This window comes from Mastacembelus armatus, chromosome 23 (genome assembly GCF_900324485.2).
Source record: "Mastacembelus armatus chromosome 23, fMasArm1.2, whole genome shotgun sequence".
In the NCBI taxonomy this organism is placed as follows: Eukaryota; Metazoa; Chordata; class Actinopteri; order Synbranchiformes; family Mastacembelidae; genus Mastacembelus; species Mastacembelus armatus.
The window spans coordinates 5,687,594-5,708,551 of NC_046655.1; the positions used below are offsets into that span (position 1 = coordinate 5,687,594).

At 41.0% G+C, this 20,958-nt stretch overlaps 1 protein-coding gene across 1 annotated transcript in view; it reads left to right on the forward strand.

Moving 5' to 3' along the window:
* The window catches only part of LOC113142154 (copine-8), a 63,769-nt gene extending 43,535 nt beyond the window's left edge, over positions 1 to 20,234 (forward strand). The window contains exons 12-20 of the mRNA XM_026326997.1: positions 1,099 to 1,152; positions 1,318 to 1,379; positions 7,928 to 7,974; positions 8,849 to 9,030; positions 9,750 to 9,877; positions 11,403 to 11,505; positions 12,900 to 12,957; positions 13,092 to 13,165; positions 16,001 to 20,234. Of these exons, the coding sequence (XP_026182782.1) occupies positions 1,099 to 1,152; positions 1,318 to 1,379; positions 7,928 to 7,974; positions 8,849 to 9,030; positions 9,750 to 9,877; positions 11,403 to 11,505; positions 12,900 to 12,957; positions 13,092 to 13,165; positions 16,001 to 16,189 (897 nt within the window). The 3' untranslated portion in view covers positions 16,190 to 20,234. The remainder of the gene's footprint in view (positions 1 to 1,098; positions 1,153 to 1,317; positions 1,380 to 7,927; positions 7,975 to 8,848; positions 9,031 to 9,749; positions 9,878 to 11,402; positions 11,506 to 12,899; positions 12,958 to 13,091; positions 13,166 to 16,000) is intronic.
* Positions 20,235 to 20,958: the final 724 nt, after the last annotated feature.

Below are 20,958 nucleotides of genomic sequence, written 5' to 3' on the forward strand. Positions count from 1 at the left end.
CAGGGAACTGTCATGTTAAACAGCTGCTGTTTACCTAATACTCCTCAGACATGCACATGCACAAAGGTGTATGTGGCTGATATACGAGATAATCAGGAGAGACATGTATGCAGTCATTTTGAGATTTCTAGCCTGTGTGTCTTCAGCTTGGAGCAGGCAGAGGGTGGATTTGCATTGCTAGAGGTCTTTGCTGTGTGTGTTCATGTTACGGTCATGTTTCAGTCACTGTAGTCCATCTCCAGAGGCAAATTTGTCCTTGTGGGTAGCCATTGCAATGTGAACCAAGGAGAAATGCATAAATCCACACATCTGTATGTTGTTTCCCCAAGGCTCCCTCTTTCTGTTAACCTTGGCACAGTTTAATTTGAACATAACTTTGATTTAAAAGGCCACATCCAGTGTTTGGAATTCAAAATGAGTCTCGGGTCTTTTTTTCTGGCTGGTCCCCACATCTCAGTAGCAATTGTATGTTTTAATGAGCTTGGATTGCAACGTGTGAGACCAAATGAATTGAGGTCCATGGTTGAAAAACCGGCTCTTTTCTAATCAGTTCACAAAAACAACAAAGCCCCCGAGCGATGAAAACAACTGGTTTAAATGCATAGGAATTGTTATTTATCCAACAAACGGTGTCTGTATTCACTCCGAGTCTTGTTACACATTTATGGGGTCTCATTTTAGAGGCACAGTCTACCTCTGGATTTGCCAGCTTCTTTAGATACGTTGGGCTTAAGGTGCATTGCTCAAAGCCTTGTTTTGGTGATTACTAGTTTAGGGGAGGGGGGCGTTTGAGCATGGAGAGAGGGGCAGAGGCAGATGTGTGAATTATGACCTCAAAGACCACACAAGAATTTACTGTATATTTCAGCTTCTGCAGAATATAGTGTTGGCCATTATTTAGATTTTATTTATTGTAATTTAGATTTTGTTTCTACTTATCAAGTCCACTTTTTGTTATATTGAAAAAATAACAAGGCCAAACTACAAACAGAGAAAGTCTTATATACCTCACATTAAAGATTATAGTGGTGGATGAATCAGTGAACTGCATGTGTATGAATGACTTGGAATTACAGGAGAGAATTCTTTACTTTTCAGGTGGTAAATCCAAAGAAGAAAGGAAAGAAGAAAAAATACCTCAACTCTGGGACGGTAAGGCTTCAAATCTGCATCAAAGCTCTATTTAATATTACAGAGTTACACCAACCACTGACCTGGTCACTGAAATGTGGTATTAACAAGGTTAAGTAACCAAATTTCAGAGGCAACATTTAAGTCATCATCACACACAGCTGAATGTGGCCCTGTCACTTACAGGTGACGCTGCTGTCATTCCTGGTGGACATTGAAGTCACCTTCCTGGACTACATCAAAGGAGGGTAGGTCACTGCCCTCACATTCACTGAACCCACACTGAGAGATGGTGTCATGGTCCTTTAATTAGAAGTGCCAAGCTAAATGTGCCGGCTCCTATCTCAGTGATAACCCCTTCATGATTCAGCGTCTGCATTATGCCAAAGATAATGATCCCTCACAGTGAGTGCATCAGATGGAAAAGTGTCCATATGCATATGAGAGGAAGAAAGTGTAAGGTAGAGAGAAAGAGAGAGACCGACAGATGGACCGCCCTGTGTGAGTGGGTCTCAGTCCTCGTGTGTAACCTTATATTCTGGTTCAGCATTTGCTCATGCCATGGGCCGTCATGCGTGTGCTCACATGTGCATCTGTACATGTGCTTGCATATGTATGTTGCTCAGGAGCTTAGAGCGTGTGTAACCAGGCATGGGGTGAGCACTCGCCTACACACACTGCCTTCATTAGAGTCACAGAGGGGGAGGTTGTCAAGGGTGTGTGTGTGTGTGTGTGTGTGTGTGTGTGTGTGTGTGTGTGTGTGTGTGCCTGCGTGCCTGCCTGCTCTTCTTGTTGCCCTTGTAGCTGTGTTTTTTAGGTGTGTCTTCTTAAAGAAGAAAAACTACATTACAAAGTTTTTGCCTGATTTTTGAGGCGACATCATTAACACAAAGTTTTTCTGTCGATGAAACAAGAGCACATCTACAGCTGCTTCAGATAGATTTCACTTTGTGTTGTAAATGGAATAAATTGTCACTAATTTTATTAATCTACTATCACTAACTCATGATGACAAATATGTTTTTAGATAATGATGCATATTTATTAAAGTATTCAGTGTCTTTGCTGTAGAACTACAAATTGTGGTCAGTATAATGTTTGTTTTAACTATCCTGGTCATAACAGGCTTCAGCCAGAGGGGATTCTCCAAGACGTCAATACAACAAATAATGTAAAGGCCTGAAAGCCTGCCTTACGCATTGATTAGTTCCATGTTGACATGCATGTTTTACACTTGTCTGTTAAGTGACGTTAACATTTGATTATAGTGGTTCAGTGATTTTCGCCTCACAGCTAAAAGGTTAGCGTTTCAATTCCTCTTTGCCTGTTCTCCCTCGTGCATGTGTGGGTTTTCTCCAGGTCCCCTGGCTTCCTCCCGCAGTCCAAACACATGCAGGGTGGGTTTATGGGTGATGTAGGTGCGACCGGGTATCTGTTACTGTGTGTCGTCCCTGGGATCGACTGGGAATCTGTCAAGATTGTACCCTGCCCCTCAGTCAGTGTTGGCTGGATTGACCTTTGACAGGGAATAAACAGTGCAGATAATGGATAGATTTGACTGCAGCCCCGTGGTGATTATTAAATAGCCTGTCAGGGTGAAAGAGAAGCCTTGTTATAATTTTTTCCTCTGACCATGTTTGAGAAGAAACGTTTATTATAATAGTAATATGCAAGAGAAAATGTAATATCTGAGTTATTTGACTTAACATACCCTCAATACGCCACTCGAATTTCTATAGGACTGGGTTTGCTATACAGTTAGCATGTGCAACTACATTGCCCGAGCTATGAATTTAGTATAAACACTGGTTCACATACCCATTAATGTCATATGGGCCAGTAGAGATAGCTTTCAGATGCCGATCAACAGGCTGTTGATTCACACTGCATGTGGAATACAATTCAGTGTATAGTCCAGATTAAGATTAGGAAGTTAGATGGAGCTAGTGTGTATGTTTAAGGGGCTTCTCTTGGTGGGGTCAGTTTGCATGATGGACAGTGGTGTTAGACTGAGCTACAAGTGTCATTTAAAGTGCAGTTTCTCTGCTAAGGGAGAAGTCTCATCTTTTTCTAAAAATGCCAAATGCAGTGTTTGAAACCTAAATGGACCACAGTGATCTAGTTGCAGTTTTTTTTTTTTCTTTTTTTTTATACCCAAACCCCTTGTGTGTCTCAGGCTGTTTGGGGCTGTCTACACAGGTATTTTTTCAGCTTGCTTTATTCTGTCTTCTCTCAGCGCTCCTCCTCACTGGCATCGTATCTTTTGATTGACAGCTCTTTTTACAGCTTCAACCCAATCAGCTAATTGTTCATTTGGACATAATTAGGAACATGATCTGCTGGCAGCATTAGCATAAATGACTAATTTGAGAAGACTCTGTCTCAACCTGGGACAGGTCTGCTCTCATTCTTCTCTCCCCCTCTAATAAAGCGTTAGTCCCACCCATGGTTTTCAACAAAGAGGCCTCTATTCATGAGCATGAGGATAAAAATGAAGAATTGTTGGCTGTATCTTTCATTTTGATTTGTGCCTTTGAAGGCATGGCTGTCAGTTATCGTGACAGATATTGTTTCCCCTTGTTTTGGTTTGTGAATTGAGTATTGAAGCCAGAATAGAAGCAGGAGGGAGCTCTCCCTTTGTATTGAGATCATTCTGAGAGGTGATCATTAGCTGGAGGAGCAGACACTCCAGGACAAAAATTTGTAAAAAATCTAATCTTTTAAACGGCCCTAGACTTTTTGCTTTTTGGGTTTCATCTAGCAAAGGAGCAAATGCAGTTTGTGCAGTCTGACAGTATGTGTGCTGATTTGACTTGATGCAGGTATGAGCTTCACATCTCCTCTCTTCTCCTCTAATGTAGCCAGATGGACAATGTCCAACCAGCAACATCTGTTAGCATATCATCAAGAGAGGCCACATCACATAACCTCAGATGCTGTTTTTAGGCCACTCAGTGCACTCATGCATTCTTTTCCCTCTGGCACATAAATATAAAAGGAAAGGAGACTTTTTGTGACCATTTTTGTGTCTTTAAATAGAACACATTTACCTTTTTTAAATAAAACTTTAGCTGCAGGATCTGTACATATGTTGTATGTTTATTTTTGCAAAGATAACTATCTTCATCTATGAAATGAAAGTGCTTTACTACTTAGTATTGAAGCAACAAAATAAAGATACAGCTACAAATAACAATGCTCACCCTGAAACACAACACATTGAAGTATTATTAAATTACTGTAAACAGCTTAACTGATGCTTTTAGACGCCTGGTTACAATATAGATAAATATTCTTTGCATCAGAAAGAAAGGTAGTGGAGCTGTTTAAAGGGCTACTGGTTGGACTCTGTTCTGTTCTGTCTTTAAAATGATTAAGCAAATCTCACTGGCCAGGTATTGTTTTCAGACTAGAGGAAATTATAGGAAAATATACATGTTTTTCTTTTTTGTCTTTTGGTTCACCTGTGATTTCTATTTCACTGTGTCTGCCTCTGGCTTGAGCCTGGCTTTTTCTCCCAGCCTTACCACTGTATGTTGCTTTCCTCAGTCTAGAAATTAGATATGTTAAAGATTTGGGGAAAGCATTAGCATCCAGCCTGTTCAGCCTGCAGGAAGGCTTATCTGAAGCAGTTGTCCAGATGTGATGTTTTGTCATTTTGACCCCCTGCTCCTTCACTGCAGGGGATGATCACTGACAAAACTAGCTGGTAAAGAGGCTAAACCCCAAACATATTATCGTACGCTGTACGTGCACACACAGGGTCGATGACACCTCTCAGAAACGCGCGCATATTTAAGAGGCAGAAACAGCAGGTAGCAGAACTTGGACTAAATCAAAAGGAACGTAAAAGTGAACAGCTGTCTTCAGTGTGCCTTTAAAGCAAGGCGCTTAGCCAGCCATTACTCACTGAGGCTGCCCAGCCGCGGTGCTAATAAAGAGAAACTCTTTACTCTTCTAAAAAGAGGTTAGAGCAGAGCACAAAGCCACATATAAGGGAATAAAAAGGGCCAGTCAGTACAAAACTGACTGCATATCTTCACTGCTCTACTGACTTTATTCTAGTATACAGCTTTTAAAAGGGATTTGACTGTATATCAACCAAGTTAATCTCCATGATTTCATTTTCCAATTCCCTTCAGTGAGGAACAGGTGACATGTAATTTTATGGAATATGTGTGTGTAGAAGTCTTTCCATCTGAAGCAAAAAGCTTAAGCCAACGTGCCAAAAGCTGGATAGCAGCCATTTCAGGCTACCCAATAAAAAAAACATCATGACATGATAAAGCTGCTAACAGCTCATGCAAGTTCTACCTTCTACTTTTAGGACACACAACGATAAGGTTGTTTTTTTTTTTTAAGGCTAAGCTCACATCCTCTTTCTGCTGTTGCCAATATATGATGTAGTTAAGACCACTGCCTGTGGAAATCCCTTATCATACCTGCCGGAGCATTTTGCTGCCTTTCTGATTCGAACCTGTTCTGCAGCAGAGCAGCACCGTTTTAGCATTCCTTCACTGTACCAAGTCGCTGGGCTGGAGTATTTTTTTTTTAATATAGTGTGTGTATGTTATGGTGTGTGTCTTCGACCTGACACCCACACAGTGAAAGTTAAATCTGCAGCAGGAAACATACCATGGAAACAAATATGTTAAGGCTTTACTGTGAAATACTTTCATGCTACTGTGTGTGAGATGGAGAGAGAGAGAGGTTGGCACATGGACATGGATGTTGTTATAGGTATATGTACACACAGTATATTCCTTAGGCTGGACATCCTCAGAGCATGGCATCTAAAACGTACATCACCAGGGAAAATCGCAAGGGTCACTGAACTGATGTCCCACTCAAATTCCTGTCTGATTAATGCAGAGGGTATATTTGACCTTTAGGAGAGTGTCCTGTGCTCAAGTCTGGATTTTAATATTCTCTCCATTTGAAGTCAAATTCATGTCAAGCATCAGGGGTGATTTTCACTAAAATAAGAAACTCTGATGCCGCTGCAGACTGTAAATTTCACAGGCTCATTACAAAAAACAATCACAGTCACACCGCAGAGATTTGATAAAGTTGACCCATGAAAAGGATGAAACAGTTTGGGAAGTATTCAGTAGTTTGCCAAATCTGTTGTGAATTGCTCCTTTTGTCATAATTTGCTTGGCAGCTCCTAAATGTACATTGTAGTTCTGACTTCATGCTGCTGGGGCTCTCTGCCTTTTGTCATATTTGCTGTTCGTCCCCTGGTTCACCTTGTTTTCTGACTGTCCCATCACGCTTCCGCAACTCAAGTTACTCTCGCAAATTGTGTGTGTGTGTGTGTGTGTGTGTGTGTGTGTGTGTGTGTGTGTGTGTGTGTGTGTGTGTGTGTGTGTGTGTGTGTGTTTGTGTGTGTGTGTGTGTGTGTGTGTATTGTCACAGAGAGAGATTGTGTATGGCTGCTAGACTGGAGCCAGTGAGGGGAACTGGGCCAGAGTTTCTCTGCTCCCTTGTCCTTGCAGCTGTCCTGTTCTTTGTACCTGAATTTTCTTTCATTATATGGGGGAAATGAACCACATATGTGACTGACGCAATTTTATACTGTGTTTTTTTTCCCCCCACATTTGTTTTGTTTACAGGCAATACTAAAAACCTTTCACATATTTTATCTGATTCTAATCTGACACTGGGATTTTTGTCAGGATACAATAAAATCTTGTCCAAATGACAGAAAGCTCAGTTCTGAGATTGACAAATTCTGCCACCTCTTACTCATCCCCACAGTCACATCACTATGTGGTTGGGCTGATTATTAATTGTCTCTTCAACCCTTCCCTTCCTGTGTTCCTCCCTCTTGTTGTGTCCCCTCTGGACGGCACAGTGACATACCAAGGTGACAAAGATGATGAGCTGCTGGCTGGTTGACACTATGTGAATGCACGAGATGGTGTATAAGGAAGACAGGGAGGCATTTGTGTTTGTGTGTGTGTGGCAGCGGGTGAGGATTGGTGTGAAAAAGCTGTGACAGGCCGACAGAGCGCTTAACCACATCCTGTTCCTGCAGGTTAACAAGTTGGGGACTGTTTTGATGGGGGGGGGGACATGCCACTCTCGTCCTGGCTGCTGTGCTGTGTGTTGTCAGGTTTTATCTCTGTCTGACCATGCTTCTTTCTCATCATTTCTGTCTGTTTTGTCTGTTTTTGGGAGGCAAAGCACAAGTCAAAAAACACGATGTTGGAAATTTAGTGTAAATACATTTACTAGTGACTATTTACTAGTGAAAAATATGTTTTTAGACCTTATCCAGATACAGAGCAGGCAAATTTTAGCATCATTACACTTTGAAATTTGGTATGTGCGGTACATTCATGTCTGTTGTTTCTTTTTGGAGTGAAATTTAGCATTTGTAAAAATCTCACCTTAAATGATTGGAGCAAAGTCAGGCTGGCCCGTGCTGCTTTAACTTGTGGAGTTGTTAGAGAGACTGGAGCTATGTTCTCCATTAAAAACAGCAGCCACCTCCCTCTGAGCAATGCCATGCTTGTGCATTTAGTGTGAAAGCCCCATAACCCTCTGTCTCCTTATTACTGTCACAGCTACAGGGCAGGGAGAACTCTGTTTGCACTCTGGAGCAGTGATAACTTTAACCTGATTATGTCTGCAGTTCATTGCTCCTGATTGTTTCTTGTTGGGTCACAGGTGTGTGTGTATGTGTATGTGTGTGTGAGAGAGAGAGAGAGAGAGAGAGAGAGAGAGAGAGAAAGAGAGGGCAGGGATGAGAGCTTATTAATGAATCATCTCTCTGCTTTTGTCTTTCAAGGACCCAGATTAACTTCACAGTGGCTATTGATTTCACAGCCTCCAATGGTGAGCCTCCAAACACACACACACACTCTTTGAATATGCACACACACAGCGAGCCACATAAAGACACAGTGCGCTGAATTCCTAGGGAGCGTTTATGCAAATATATGCAGATGGGGGAACCAAGTGTTTCCTAATAACCCTCTTCATCACACCTGGCAGCTAAAACTGAGAGTAGTAACATGCTACGATGGCCCTGATAACGGGCTGTGTTATCCGTCTACTCCTGAGCCTGGTCCTAGCAGGACAGGCGGCGGCAATAGAGCCAGATCCTATTAAATCAAATGGAAGCTTTCAGGCAGTGGATGTAAAAAAATGTATTTGGGGTTGGAGTGTACTTGATCTTGTCTGGCTCTCAATAAAATCTCAATACAGAGGCCTGCAGTTTATTAAAATACAGCTTGAATAGAGATATGACAAGTCACGTACAGGGAGATAAAGAAAGATTTCATATTAATATAACATGAAGTAAATTAGCAGCCAAGTGAGGCCGTTCAGTGACACTGCACAGGACTGAAAGGACCCACGCATGTTGTGGTGTCATACAAAAAGCACTCATGGAGAACCACTAGATCCATTAGGTGGGTGTTTTTGGAAGCTCTGGCTTCTATATTGAACCACAAAAAATAATTATGGGTAAAACATCATTTAGAAGTTCAAGTGGTGCTTCAGATAGTGGTAGTCATTCCCATGAAGCACCATTAAGCCCACACAGCCTCTCACAGGAAATTTGGCTACAGATGGGTAATTAATTATCTGATTGGGTTTTTCATTTGTCTTTTAGAAGGATATATTTCAAAATATGTACATTTTTACTTAGATTTGTTACTAGCCTCTGATTGTGTGTATGTGTGTGTGTTCCCTTTATCACAAACAGGTAACCCAGCCCAGCCCACCTCACTACACTACATGAGCCCCTACCAGCTGAATACCTACGCCATGGCCCTGAAGGCAGTAGGGGAGATCATCCAGGACTACGACAGCGATAAGATGTTCCCTGCACTGGGCTTTGGAGCCAAGCTGCCACCTGATGGACGGGTTTCTCATGAATTTGCTTTGGTAAGGGTGAAAGTGAATAAAATATTGGTTTCAAGGATGAGAGGTAATGAGGAAAGAAAATAATTGAAGCCTGCCTTATGATATTTAACCCCCTGTCCAATGGCTATGTCGTCCATAAGCTCAACCCATAATTAGTTTTACAGTAGAAAGTGAGAGGACATGAAGGAAGGGAAAGAAACAAATGCTGTACTATTATGTTCCTTTCAGCTTTCAGATGTAGTTTTGTGCCCAGAGTTATTCTTCATTATGTCTCAAAGAAAGTAAAATGAACTAATGCAACAGATGGGTTGCATTAATGGGTTTTCCTTCTGGGCCCATTTGTTACTCAGTGATGTATATTTTATTCATGTGGGTAACAGGTAACATGAAGTTATGCATATTTATGTTACAGCGACTGATTTTTACAGTCATTTGTGTGTTTCTGTACCTTGAGAGTTCATGCTGGGTTTTAATGTCACTCCCTCAGAATCAGAGACCAATATACATGAACTCCAGTCGATAATATAAGAAAAAGGTAATGAGAATTTCTCCTCCACCGGCAGCAGACTCCAGTGTTACACACTAATTCATGCTGTAGGTTGCATTTGTGGGAAGGGCAGTTTTTCTCCAGTTGTCCTATTTATTTCTAAATCAGTTGGAATGAAATCAGTGAGCTTGTTTTTTTGGGAATAAAGGTGGATGAGTGGATATTTTCTGTTATTTTCCCTTGTTTAATGTAGAACGGCAATCCTCAGAACCCATACTGTGCTGGTATTGACGGCGTGATGGAAGCCTACTACCAGAGTCTGAAGTCAGTTCAGCTCTACGGACCCACCAACTTCTCCCCTGTCATCAACCATGTGGCCAGGTAACACACACACATGCTGTGCGCATGACATGCCATTTACCCCCTCAAGTCTTTCTATATCAGCAGTTACCTACAGGGACATTTACACAATCAAGTGTAAACAAACAAGTTTTCTGTTTCTTTTTGTTTGCTGTTCCTGCCTATATAATGAACTGAAAGAACGTTTTGCACCACGATTGACACACTCAACATGTGTTCTCAGGTTTTCTGTAATAAACTGTGCAGCGAGTGTTGCCGGGTAGGTAAACGAGAGTGAGACGAAGAGACAAAAACCTGGGGACACAAACTGAGAAAAGCGCCTGAGAACTGATTGCGTGTTTGTTTGTGTCATGGTTTTGACGAGAACATCGTTTATGCTGCAGGGAAGCGACGCAGACGCATGATGTACACAAAGTTCTTAACCAGAAAAAAAAAAAAAAAAAAGACATTCAGGAACTATTCATGCCAGCATGTAATTAAAGAGATCAAGGCTCAAGTGAAGTCTCTCACCAAATTACTTCACATATTTAGAGCATGATTTACTGAAATTTTAATTGCGTAGTTACACTTAAAGAGGCAAAGGCTGTCTGAAGGAAAATGGAACAAGCAGAAATACAGATGCAGGAGTTTATATTTATTCAGCCCATAATGTCACATGGACACTCTTCACTTGCTTTTCCTGTGTTATATCTTCCCCTGTTTATTTAACATAAATATGTTTAAACACTTAAAACTGTGCTTCCCAAAATCCTCTACTCCCACTATTGAGTAGTTTTGCTACACCTTTAAGAATCAGTTCAGTCCGCTCGGATGAGTACTGGACTAATCAGCACACATTCTCCAAACTCATCCTCTTAAGCCTCATTAAAAACTTTTTATTCTGCAGTTGCTTTTTCTAGGGGGCAACTTCAAACCTGTTTTTGTTCCATGTGCTTCGTATTTTCACAGTTTTATTTTCCCTCACCTGCAGTGCCCAACATCCCACCTCCACCTTCTTCTCTGTGTGTTTTCTCTCTCTCCCTTCACTCTGACATTCAGCTTAGTCCCTTTCCACTTTAAATCCTCTCCCCCTCCACAATGTTATAATAGTCTACGGTAAAAGATATAAGTATTGTTACCTCCAGTGGGGGTAAGGCAGGTGGACACACAGCTCTAACCTCCCAGTGCAGAAAGGTGAAACATGCCAGGAACTGAAGTGACTGGAATAATCTCAGTGTGTAAATATCAGGAACAGCCAGTTCACAATTCGACAAAGGTCACACTCAACATTGCAGGAGAAACTAAAAGCCATATTGAGCTGAGGGTCTGTAGAACTGATATAAAGACATATGCACAGGGAGAAATACTTCCCAGATTATGGTCTTCCAGAGTCAGAGGTGAGTGAGATTCATTCAAAGGATGTGTACTACCTTCGCTCTACTGAACTCTGTTCATGTCCTTTATTTAATTTGAGATCACAGGATGATTCTTAATTTGCTCATGTGATTGATGGTCATGGTGGCGCAGAAAAAACGACAAAGGTGTTCTTGTCTGTTTTTGTGCATAGGTATGCGGCTTCGGTGAAGGACGGCTCCCAGTACTTTGTGCTTCTCATCATCACAGATGGCGTCATCTCAGACATGGCCCAGACCAAGGAGTCTATTGTCAATGTAAGGGCAACTATTGCAGCTGTAAAAACTTTACCCTGCACCCTGACCCTCAACAGCAAAATGTCATTCAGGCATTTAAGTTAAGAGAAAATCTGTACGTGGGTAAATAATAGTAATAAATAAAACTGGTTCTGGAAAATTTTGGTGTCCAGTCAGCTGACACACGAGGAGCTGAGGCTCACTGACCTGGAGCGAACAGGACGTCAAGAGAACTGCTGAGTGAAGTTTGAGCACCTGGTTTAACACGTGTTTGTGTGCATGCTTAGGCAGGCTCAGTGCACGCTACCAAAACATGATCCAGCCTCGGACCATGGGCACTCCAGATCCTAGGTCTGCATCAAAACAACACATTGTGTGTGCGTCACTTACCTTTAGTACTGTTCTCTGAAAACAATACAATAAATGTGTTATCAGGTTCCCTACTAAGAAGACTTTGATTTGGCTTTGAGTGAAAGCTGGAAAACAGCTGTGGAGTTATTTCTGTTTGATGGATGATTGTCAGCATAACAAATGTAATGACAGTGGAATTATTACATGACGTTAATTGAAATTAGTGTTTAGATTTTTCTTAACATTGGCAATGTTCTCCCTCGTCCTTGTAGCAGCAGTCCTCCCTGCAGTGTCACCAGAAGTATGATGTGACTGGGCAGCCTTTACCGCTGCTGTTTTTTTTGTGTTTGCTGTACCGCTCCCCTTTTTGACAGCATGTTATTCGCCCTCCATCCACCCTCTCCATCACTGTCAAGCCATAGCATGCTCCAGAGAGAAGCAAGAGCTACATGTAGAATACAAACAAAATGAACAGCGAACAACGGTCATTGATCCACAGAGAAGACGAGTCTTTCCTTCTGAGGCTTGGAAAAGAAAGGAGGTGGCAGAATCAAAATGAAAAACAAAACAAAAGGGCAGTAGAGACATAAAGAGGACTTTAAACTAGGCGAGAAAAAATAAATGAGATGTTTTGATATGATGCTCTATTGCTTTGTCGTCTGTCAAATACACCGGATGCTCCCACCTCTCGCCCTCTCCGGTACGACTTACACACAACACAAACACATGTCATTTGTAAGCTGTCAGAAAGTTCAGCCATGTTGGTGATTCTCTCGACTCTAATATTATTCGCTGTGATGTCTAAACCCACACACCGCCAAGGGAGGTACTGCAGAAAACGCACACATCACACCCACACGGTTACACATACTGTATGCGCTATGCATGCTGGCAAGACATAAGCACAACACAATCTGTCAGTCCGTAGCTTACCTCAGACAAAGGCTGTGTATGTTAAGGGACCCCACCTGTGTGTGTCTTTGCCCTGTTAACACCACATGTACAGATCGACAAGTGAAATGTTTTCAGATTTTGCCATTCATTGCTCCGCTCTCCTCCTGCAGGCCTCCTGTCTGCCAATGTCAATCATCATTGTGGGAGTAGGGCCTGCAGAATTTGATGGTAAGTCGACAAGAACTTGTTGGTCACGATTATATGTAAGAAACAGCTGTTCTGTGTTTCTAAAGTACTGTGAGGTTGTCATCAAGTGCACACACACACAGGATTTGTACGTGTTTCCCTTTGATTCTCCTCAGCCATGATTGAGCTAGACGGTGATGAAGTCAGAATCTCATCCAGAGGAAGATATGCTGAGAGGGACATTGTTCAGGTATGCACCTTTCTGTCTTTCTTCCACGCTGCACAGTGAACCCACCAGATGACCACTGGAAAAATATTAGTTTCCAGGCCGCTGTTAATGTGTTAATGAAAAGTAATGTATTAAGGTTTATGTCATGTAACAAAATAATGTCATTTAGTTTAATATAATTTATTTAAACTGTAGGTGGTGTCTGACAATATTGCAATATCATCAATGCGCATTAAAATAAATTCATAAAGTCTAATTAAAATCTAATATCGTGTTGTGTACTTCTTAAGTATTTTTGTCATAGTCAGTGTATCTGACTTCATCTGCTGTTGATATCTGTAGCATGATAAATCAGGAGATGTGCAGGGGTTATCATGGCTTATAGGCTGCGTCTGTGTCTGTGGGTAATTACTGTGCATGGATTTGATGTCCGATGTCAGATCGGTGCAATGACCGGCTCCTGGAGCACCTCTCCTCATGCACAATAAGCCTGCAGCTTTTGTGGAGCCACAGGGCAGTTTCCCACTTTGTCTTAATAAAAACACTACTGTCGTGAAAGTGCTGTCACTCATCTCAATGTAGGTGTCATCTAATTATGCAAAAATATTTTTAAAAAAAAGCTTATTTGGTAACAATAAAAAAAAAAAAAAAAGAAATCACCAATGTGCACAGTTTTTAGAAGTGTGAGGATTTTTGTGCAAGTCTAGTCACTATATTTTAAAAGTAAGTGGCTAAAAACAAAAAACAACACCTGAGTCCAGTCCAGGCTGTTGAACTCGGCCATGCAGGCAGGCAGGCACCTAGTCACCTCGACCTTATGGTCCACCAGACCCCAGATGGCAAGACCCCCAGATGCACAGGCTCACACAGATGGTGGCATGTTTCCCAGTAAATGTGAAGTGTAACACTGTTTCTCTGCTCTGTCCCTTTCGCTCATTAAAATGGATGAGCAGTGACCCTGAGCTCTAGACCCCGGCCTAATGTACTGTTTACAAAGCCTACAGGGGAGAGTGGGGTCTGCAGTCAGTCAGACAGTGGGGATCTGTGAAGTGCACAGTTTGACCACAACTTCAGATGCTACCTTATGCTTTGCCACAGAGAGTTTGGGACACTAGAGTTAGACACATAACTCACTAACGAAAACGTACAAACTCAAATTCTTAGTGTATTCATTCCTTTAACACATCAGCCATTTGTTCAACCACACCTTTATACGTTTGTGTATTACTTATTAGTATCTGTGTTTATTTTGGTGTAAGGTATCAACCCAGAGTGACAAATATCACTTTTCACTATTATGTCACTGGCTGCCATCAAGGCAAAGAGAAGAAATACAAACATAAAGAGTGAGCCGCTTGGTTGGTTATGTCATGTCCAAGTCACGTTTTTCTCCTCCATGACCTTTTTACCGCTGTATTTATATCTTGCTCCCTCACACCCCCGCTCGTTAGATGACTTTTTAACAAGCTGAAATACACACACACACACACACACACACATACACATACAGATGGCGCTCAGAAAAAAAGACCCAAAGATTGTGGAAACCCAAGTTTCAGTACTGGAATATTACATCAGCTCTGCCTCCAGGCTCTCATTATCAGCAGGCTAATAACACAGAGTGACATGGTGAGGTTTACCTTTCACAGCCAGGCTTTCCTGGACAAAGTGGTGTTTCATTTATTCTTGTAATTATAGGTGACTATAGTTTGTTAAGTAAATGAAACATAGATATTCTCATATATTTCCTCATGTAGTTCAGTAACATGATCTATGCAACGTGCATTTAACCTGTGACAGCTTGTGACACATAGAGGATCAGTGTCGGTGTTCATTGACCTTACTGGATCATCCTGATGTGACCAGTTGACATTAAACACAGTCATCAGGCTGCTCAGTCAAATGGTAAAAGACCCATGGATCATTGTGAAGTCAGTTCCTGAATGTGCTGTTGTGAAAACCTCCATGTTTTCATTGGTTCCTAGTTATCCCAGACATTATTGGTATGTAGCTGCTGCCTCTGTGCTCATTACTGTCTCAAAGCTTGAAGCTGCTCACTTTCACTCCACAGGAGTCCCAAATGGAGTCAGCAAACTCTAATCCCTAACATTCTCAGTGAAACCATTACGTGACTCACTTGCACATTTCTTGTATTTGCTCAGTGCAGTGACTTGAGACACGAGACTTTGCTCTAACTGTTGTTTAGCAGAAAGTTTTGCTTTTTACCATCTCCTGTGTGTCTGACAACCAGAATCCAGAGTTTCACTTCTGAAATCAGGGTGAAAATGCAGCAACTTAATTAGGGTAGACTCTCTTCTCTGTAGCTGCACCAATTTGTGATCTGGACTGGTGAGATGGTTGTATTTTTACAGAAATAACCTTGCAGTTCAAAAGCACATCTTCCAAAGAGGAAGACAAAAGCTAAGAGGATAAATTATCATTTGAATTATTTCTTTTAATTTTATTTTAATTTTTCTCTTTCACTTTTGCCCCCATTAATTCCTTTATTCCTCTTTTCACCATGTTTCATCCACCTTTCGTTCCATCTGCTCCATCGGCTTTTTTCTGCAGTCTCTCTGCAGTTATATCTTGACAGTACTGAAGTTTCCAGTGGACTTTTATTGAAACAAGGACTTTGTAAAAAGGTCCTGTATGGTTTGAAGTGATAATAAAGATCAGGACATAACTGCTAATGCTCAGCTGTCTACCCCAGCTGTGATTGGTCAATCACTATTTAGTGAACAATTGTTTGCTGTTTCCATAGGACACCCCCCCCTCCTTGCTCGCCTCCTGCCTCGCATCCCCTCTTCATTTCCATCACTTTAATCCATGTTTCTTACGTCTCTTTCCTCTCAGTTTGTCCCATTCAGGGACTACATCGACCGCACTGGGAACCACATCCTGAGCATGGCCCGGCTCGCCAAAGACGTCTTGGCTGAGATCCCTGACCAGTTCCTCTCCTATATGAGGACCCGTGGGATTAAGCCGTCGCCGGCGCCACCTCCCTACACTCCCCCGGGCCAACCAATCCAAACCCAGATATGAGGAGTAAGAAGGGGAAAAGTTCTGGAGTCGTGGGTTAACTTATCTGACACAACACACGAAATACTTCCATTTCCTTAAAGCCGCTCTCCACACCTTGTCGGCGTGGATCACAGTGGTCTTTTCTCGTGTTCAGGAAGCTGCATGTCGGGCCAGGTGAATGACAATTTAGAGGACAGGAAAAGCCAATGAGAGTCTGTTTACTTCCACTGAAAAACATTCCTGTTAAACTGTCTGGGTTTTAACTTTTCCTCGAAAACTTGGAGAGAATTCAGAGTCTGGATTCAGTCTTGGAATGATCCGATCTGCCCATCCACCTGTTGAAGGAAAGGAAGGGAGGAAGGAAAAAAGGAAAGAAAGACTGCCCTATGGAAACACTGTAAAAAGAATGTCTCCAGACCAAACAAAGGAATCACTTAAAAGACCTTCTGTAAATAACTGGACATAACCTCTTCTTTCTCTCTCTTTCTCTCTACAACTCACTCACTCACTGTTTACAGTAAACGCTAACAAGGATTTTTACTATTGATACTTTTATATACACAGTTTCAATCTGAAGCTTGTAATACTCTCTCTCTCTCTCTCTCTCTCTCTATCCCTCTCTCTCTCTCTCTCTCTCTCTCTCTCTCTCTCTCTCTCTCTCTCTCTCTCTCTCCCTCCCTCCCCTGACATGTGTGTCAGGTAGCAGCAGTGCAGGTCCTAGTAGCCCTTCTGTACCGTACTGTACCGTGCCGAACCGTACCGTACTGTATTCTGGTGTTTGTATTAACCTTTTGCATGAGTGTAGCCTCAGTCAAGTGCATGCATATAGTGGCCCTGCACTACCTCTTCTACCCATCCGACTGTCTGCGTGTGGAGGGTGAGTGTCTGTCGGCCTGTTTCTCCATCTGTCGTTTCACCTGGTATGTCTGCACTACTCTCAGGACTGAGATATCTGTCGCTCTGTCCCCCTGTCACAGATTTTCTTCCTGTCTGTCTCTCCCGCTCTCTTTTCTTTCAGGACTGTCATTTTTACTAGCTGTGTTTCCATCCAACTCTTTTGTAATAGTTTATGAAGGAAAAATACCAGATGCATTTGGTTCCATTCGGGTCCAGTTAAAAATTGAATATTTGGGCATACTTCTCAATTTGTTTGATCTACTCAAGATACGAAGATTAAAAGCATGCAATTTCTGCTTTTCATCATGTATTTGCGTTACATATACTGACATTGGATGGAAATATATCTTCTCTCTCTCTCTCTCTCTCTCTCTCTGACTGTCTCTCTTCTCCAAACTGCCTTGGCAACACAATGCCCACATGCCCAGGGGTTTCGTCTCATTGTGTCGTCTAACACCCACCTCCCTTCCCCACATTTAAAACAACAGCAGCTGCTCTCAAACAGAAAACTGTTTGAGCTTAAAGAGCCCAGTGGTCAAAAATGCTGAGAAAAAAAACATTATTTCCCTATGTTTGCTTTTTGTTCCATTTTATTTTGTATGTGTGTACTTTTGATTGCATCCTTAGCTTTGATATAGCTTTTTATATGTTTGTTTTTATGATGCATATTTCTATGTGCCAATTGCGTGTAAAAAAAAAAAAAAAAAGATTTGTGTTGTTTCTGTCAGTCACTGACAATGTCTGACATATTTTCAATTTACTGTGGAGTGAGGAACGAGAGGAGGAATGAGTGTGTTGTGATCAAAGTCTGTTTCAGCAATGAGTGACCATGTTAATGTGAATGAGTGTGTCGTATGAAACTTTTTTTTTTCTCCAAACATGAGCTGAAAAAACAAAAGACATACAAAAATATTTTAACATTATACAATAGTAGGTGATTTTCGTTGCAGCACCAAAATGTGAAGTTGCTTTTGCGTTACAGTGATGTTAAAGCTTGCAGTGTTTTTAGAATGGTTTGCTTCATGTGACCAAAACTAATTTGACAAGCATTTGTTTATAATGAACTGGATCTTTTAAGATATTAGTTCATTTCTGCACCTCTAACTATAAAGTCGGACCAGACTGTATCAACAAAACAGTTTTAATGTCAGGATTGTATCAAAATTTTAGCACTAATGTGATATCGTCTTTAATAGAGATGAAAAGAGTCTCTTTTTATACATAATCAAGAAATTCCATCCCAGAGTGACTGAACATGACTATTTTTTTTCACTTCTTTGAATGTCTTACATTGCCATTCCCAAGTTCATCTTTCTTTTCACATGCTCCCCCCTTGTACATCTATTGTAACACAGTGCCGATGTAGCAGGCCTAAGTGTGTGTGTGTGTGTGTGTGTGTGTGTGTGTGTCTCCCGCAGCCGCCTACTGTGTTCAAAGAGTAGCTGGACACATCTCCAAGACTGCTGGTCAAAATAAAGACCTCATTACTGCTGCAGCAGATAAACTGTAAAACCCTGTAAAACTGTTAGTGATCCAGCACTGCAGGGGTCAGAGTTTATTAGAGTCTGGAGGGGCAAAAATTCAATTACACAGTATTAATTTGAAAGGTTAGCTAACATAACAAGTGCTCATGTAAACATGTAAAACTATTAGCAAGGGGCACTTTTATTGCTCATAACCTCAGCTTTTGTCTTTTTTAGATGATGAAGTTATTTTGTCTTTTCCTCATTTTAAAGATTAAAATATAAATCATCAAACATTATGTGACATAAACAGAAAGGCAAAGTAAATTCATGTGCTTACATCTTTGGCAGCTTCTAGTGATTCTAGTATTTTTTTATGTGTGTGTGTTTTGTTGACATTTTTTACTTACAAGCTATTCAGATTCGCACCCAGGACACTGTTGTATACACATGATGTATTCGCCATAAAACCCCCCTCAGGATACTCCTGTCATGTTATTTGAAACTACCTCCTATTTCCAGTCGTGTTTTTTCATTAAAATCCTGTCAGGACAGGAAAATCCATCTCTTACTATAAGCTCAGTTCACCAAATTCCTTGATAAGACCCGTTGACCACAGTAGGACATAGTATGGAAGCAAGAAAGGATCAACTCTTAGAATTAATTGAAAAGCTCTCAGTGAAGTTTTAATTTATATCACTTCAGGTCTTAAACTTGAATCATCTACAAATAAGTGAAGTTGCTGAAATTGGATTGGACACTAAAAATAAAACTTTGTTCTTGAACAGACAAGTGATACCAGTGATAAGCAAAGTCTGAACTGAAACAATTTTGACATTTGGAATTTGCATTGGGATTTTTGAATGTTTCAAAATGTATTCATTTGCTAATAATTTTCTTTTTGCCTTCCTTCCTTCCATACCCACATACACAGTTATAAGCATATTATTGCCAGTTACTTGTTGCTCTGCTTTGGGTGGACAAATATACATATATTTTTACTTCATATTGCAGCAGCTTATTAACTTCGCTAAGCCCCATAAAGCCGCTGTGTGTGTGTGTGTGTGTGTGTGTGTGTGTGTGTGTGTGTGTGTGTGTGTGTGTGTGTGTGTGTGTGTGTGTGTGTGCGTGTGCGTGTGTGTGTGTGTGCGCGCGTGTGTGTGTGTGTGTCATACTTTGTGTGAGTGCGTGTATGCGCGTGTGTGTGTGTGAGGGACCTTTATAAGAGTGTTTTAATAGACCATGTGAGGTGTCAACACACATAAGATCTTTGTTTACTAAAGCTATCCAAATAATATATATTGTATGCTTGTCATATCTTCTAAACGTGCACTATGTTTGCATGTACAGTTTTACAAAGGATGCACCAGTTCCTTTCATTAAAAACTGAGTGTTTTTCGATATAAAAATCTGTATGAAATTTAACTGTACAAAATGGCCTTAAATCTTTCACTGACTTTCTTGGAATTGTGCGATGCCTTCTTCAGAAAAACGACTTGTTTAAAGGAATTAATCGTCATATATTTTGTGTCAGTGTTTCTATGGCTTTCTAGTGGATTTTATTTGCACTATTCAGTTATGGAAAAAAATATCTTTATGAAACCGTGATTAATCAGAGAAAGCATGGTTGATTGTCTGATAATACATATAATAGATTACTATTTCTGTATCAAAGTATGGATTTTTAAATAAATATTCATATTTAACGCATTTTGATGGAGTGTTTATTAGATGGGGAAGTCATTTCCTATCACAAACTACAAAACATAACAGCTTAAAGTGTCACTAGTGCTTTTTTGTCTTTCTGAATCACTGTGTTTTTACCACTCAGTGCTGGGTTAATCTGAATCTGTCATCCTACTGCTGCATGACGCCTATTTTGTAAAATATAAAATTGAGGAATATTTATTTCCCAGTTTTTGTTTCTAAAGTCAGTTGGCACCTGGCAATTAGTAAGTCTGTCAGTACCCTGTCACACAAAAACACTAAAATTTGGTGTGTTTATCTGCTGGGGGTTGATGGAGTCTTTCATTAATACTCAGTAGCTCAGCAAGTACTTCTGACAGGTGCTGAGATCCCCATGATCCAGATTGTTTTTGTCTGCATTTTAGGTAGGATGTTCTCAGTTTCAGGTAAAAAGTGTGCAAATGTTTCTTCTAACTGCACCATCAGTCTCCAGGCTGGAGGGTGGAACTTGCTGCAAGGTGACTAATAATAATAATTATTAATATTATTATTATTAAAACACTTATTGTCCCCTGCATCACAACACACACAACAAACCTGCTGTCGAGGACTAGCTGTCAAGTATCAGGTCTGCCAGTTTGTTAATCTCAGCTCCTTGCATGAATTAAAGACAAACATTAAATGTGTCATATTGTTTATAATAGAGCTAATGGTCACATGGAATCACATATGCCGCCACCCTGC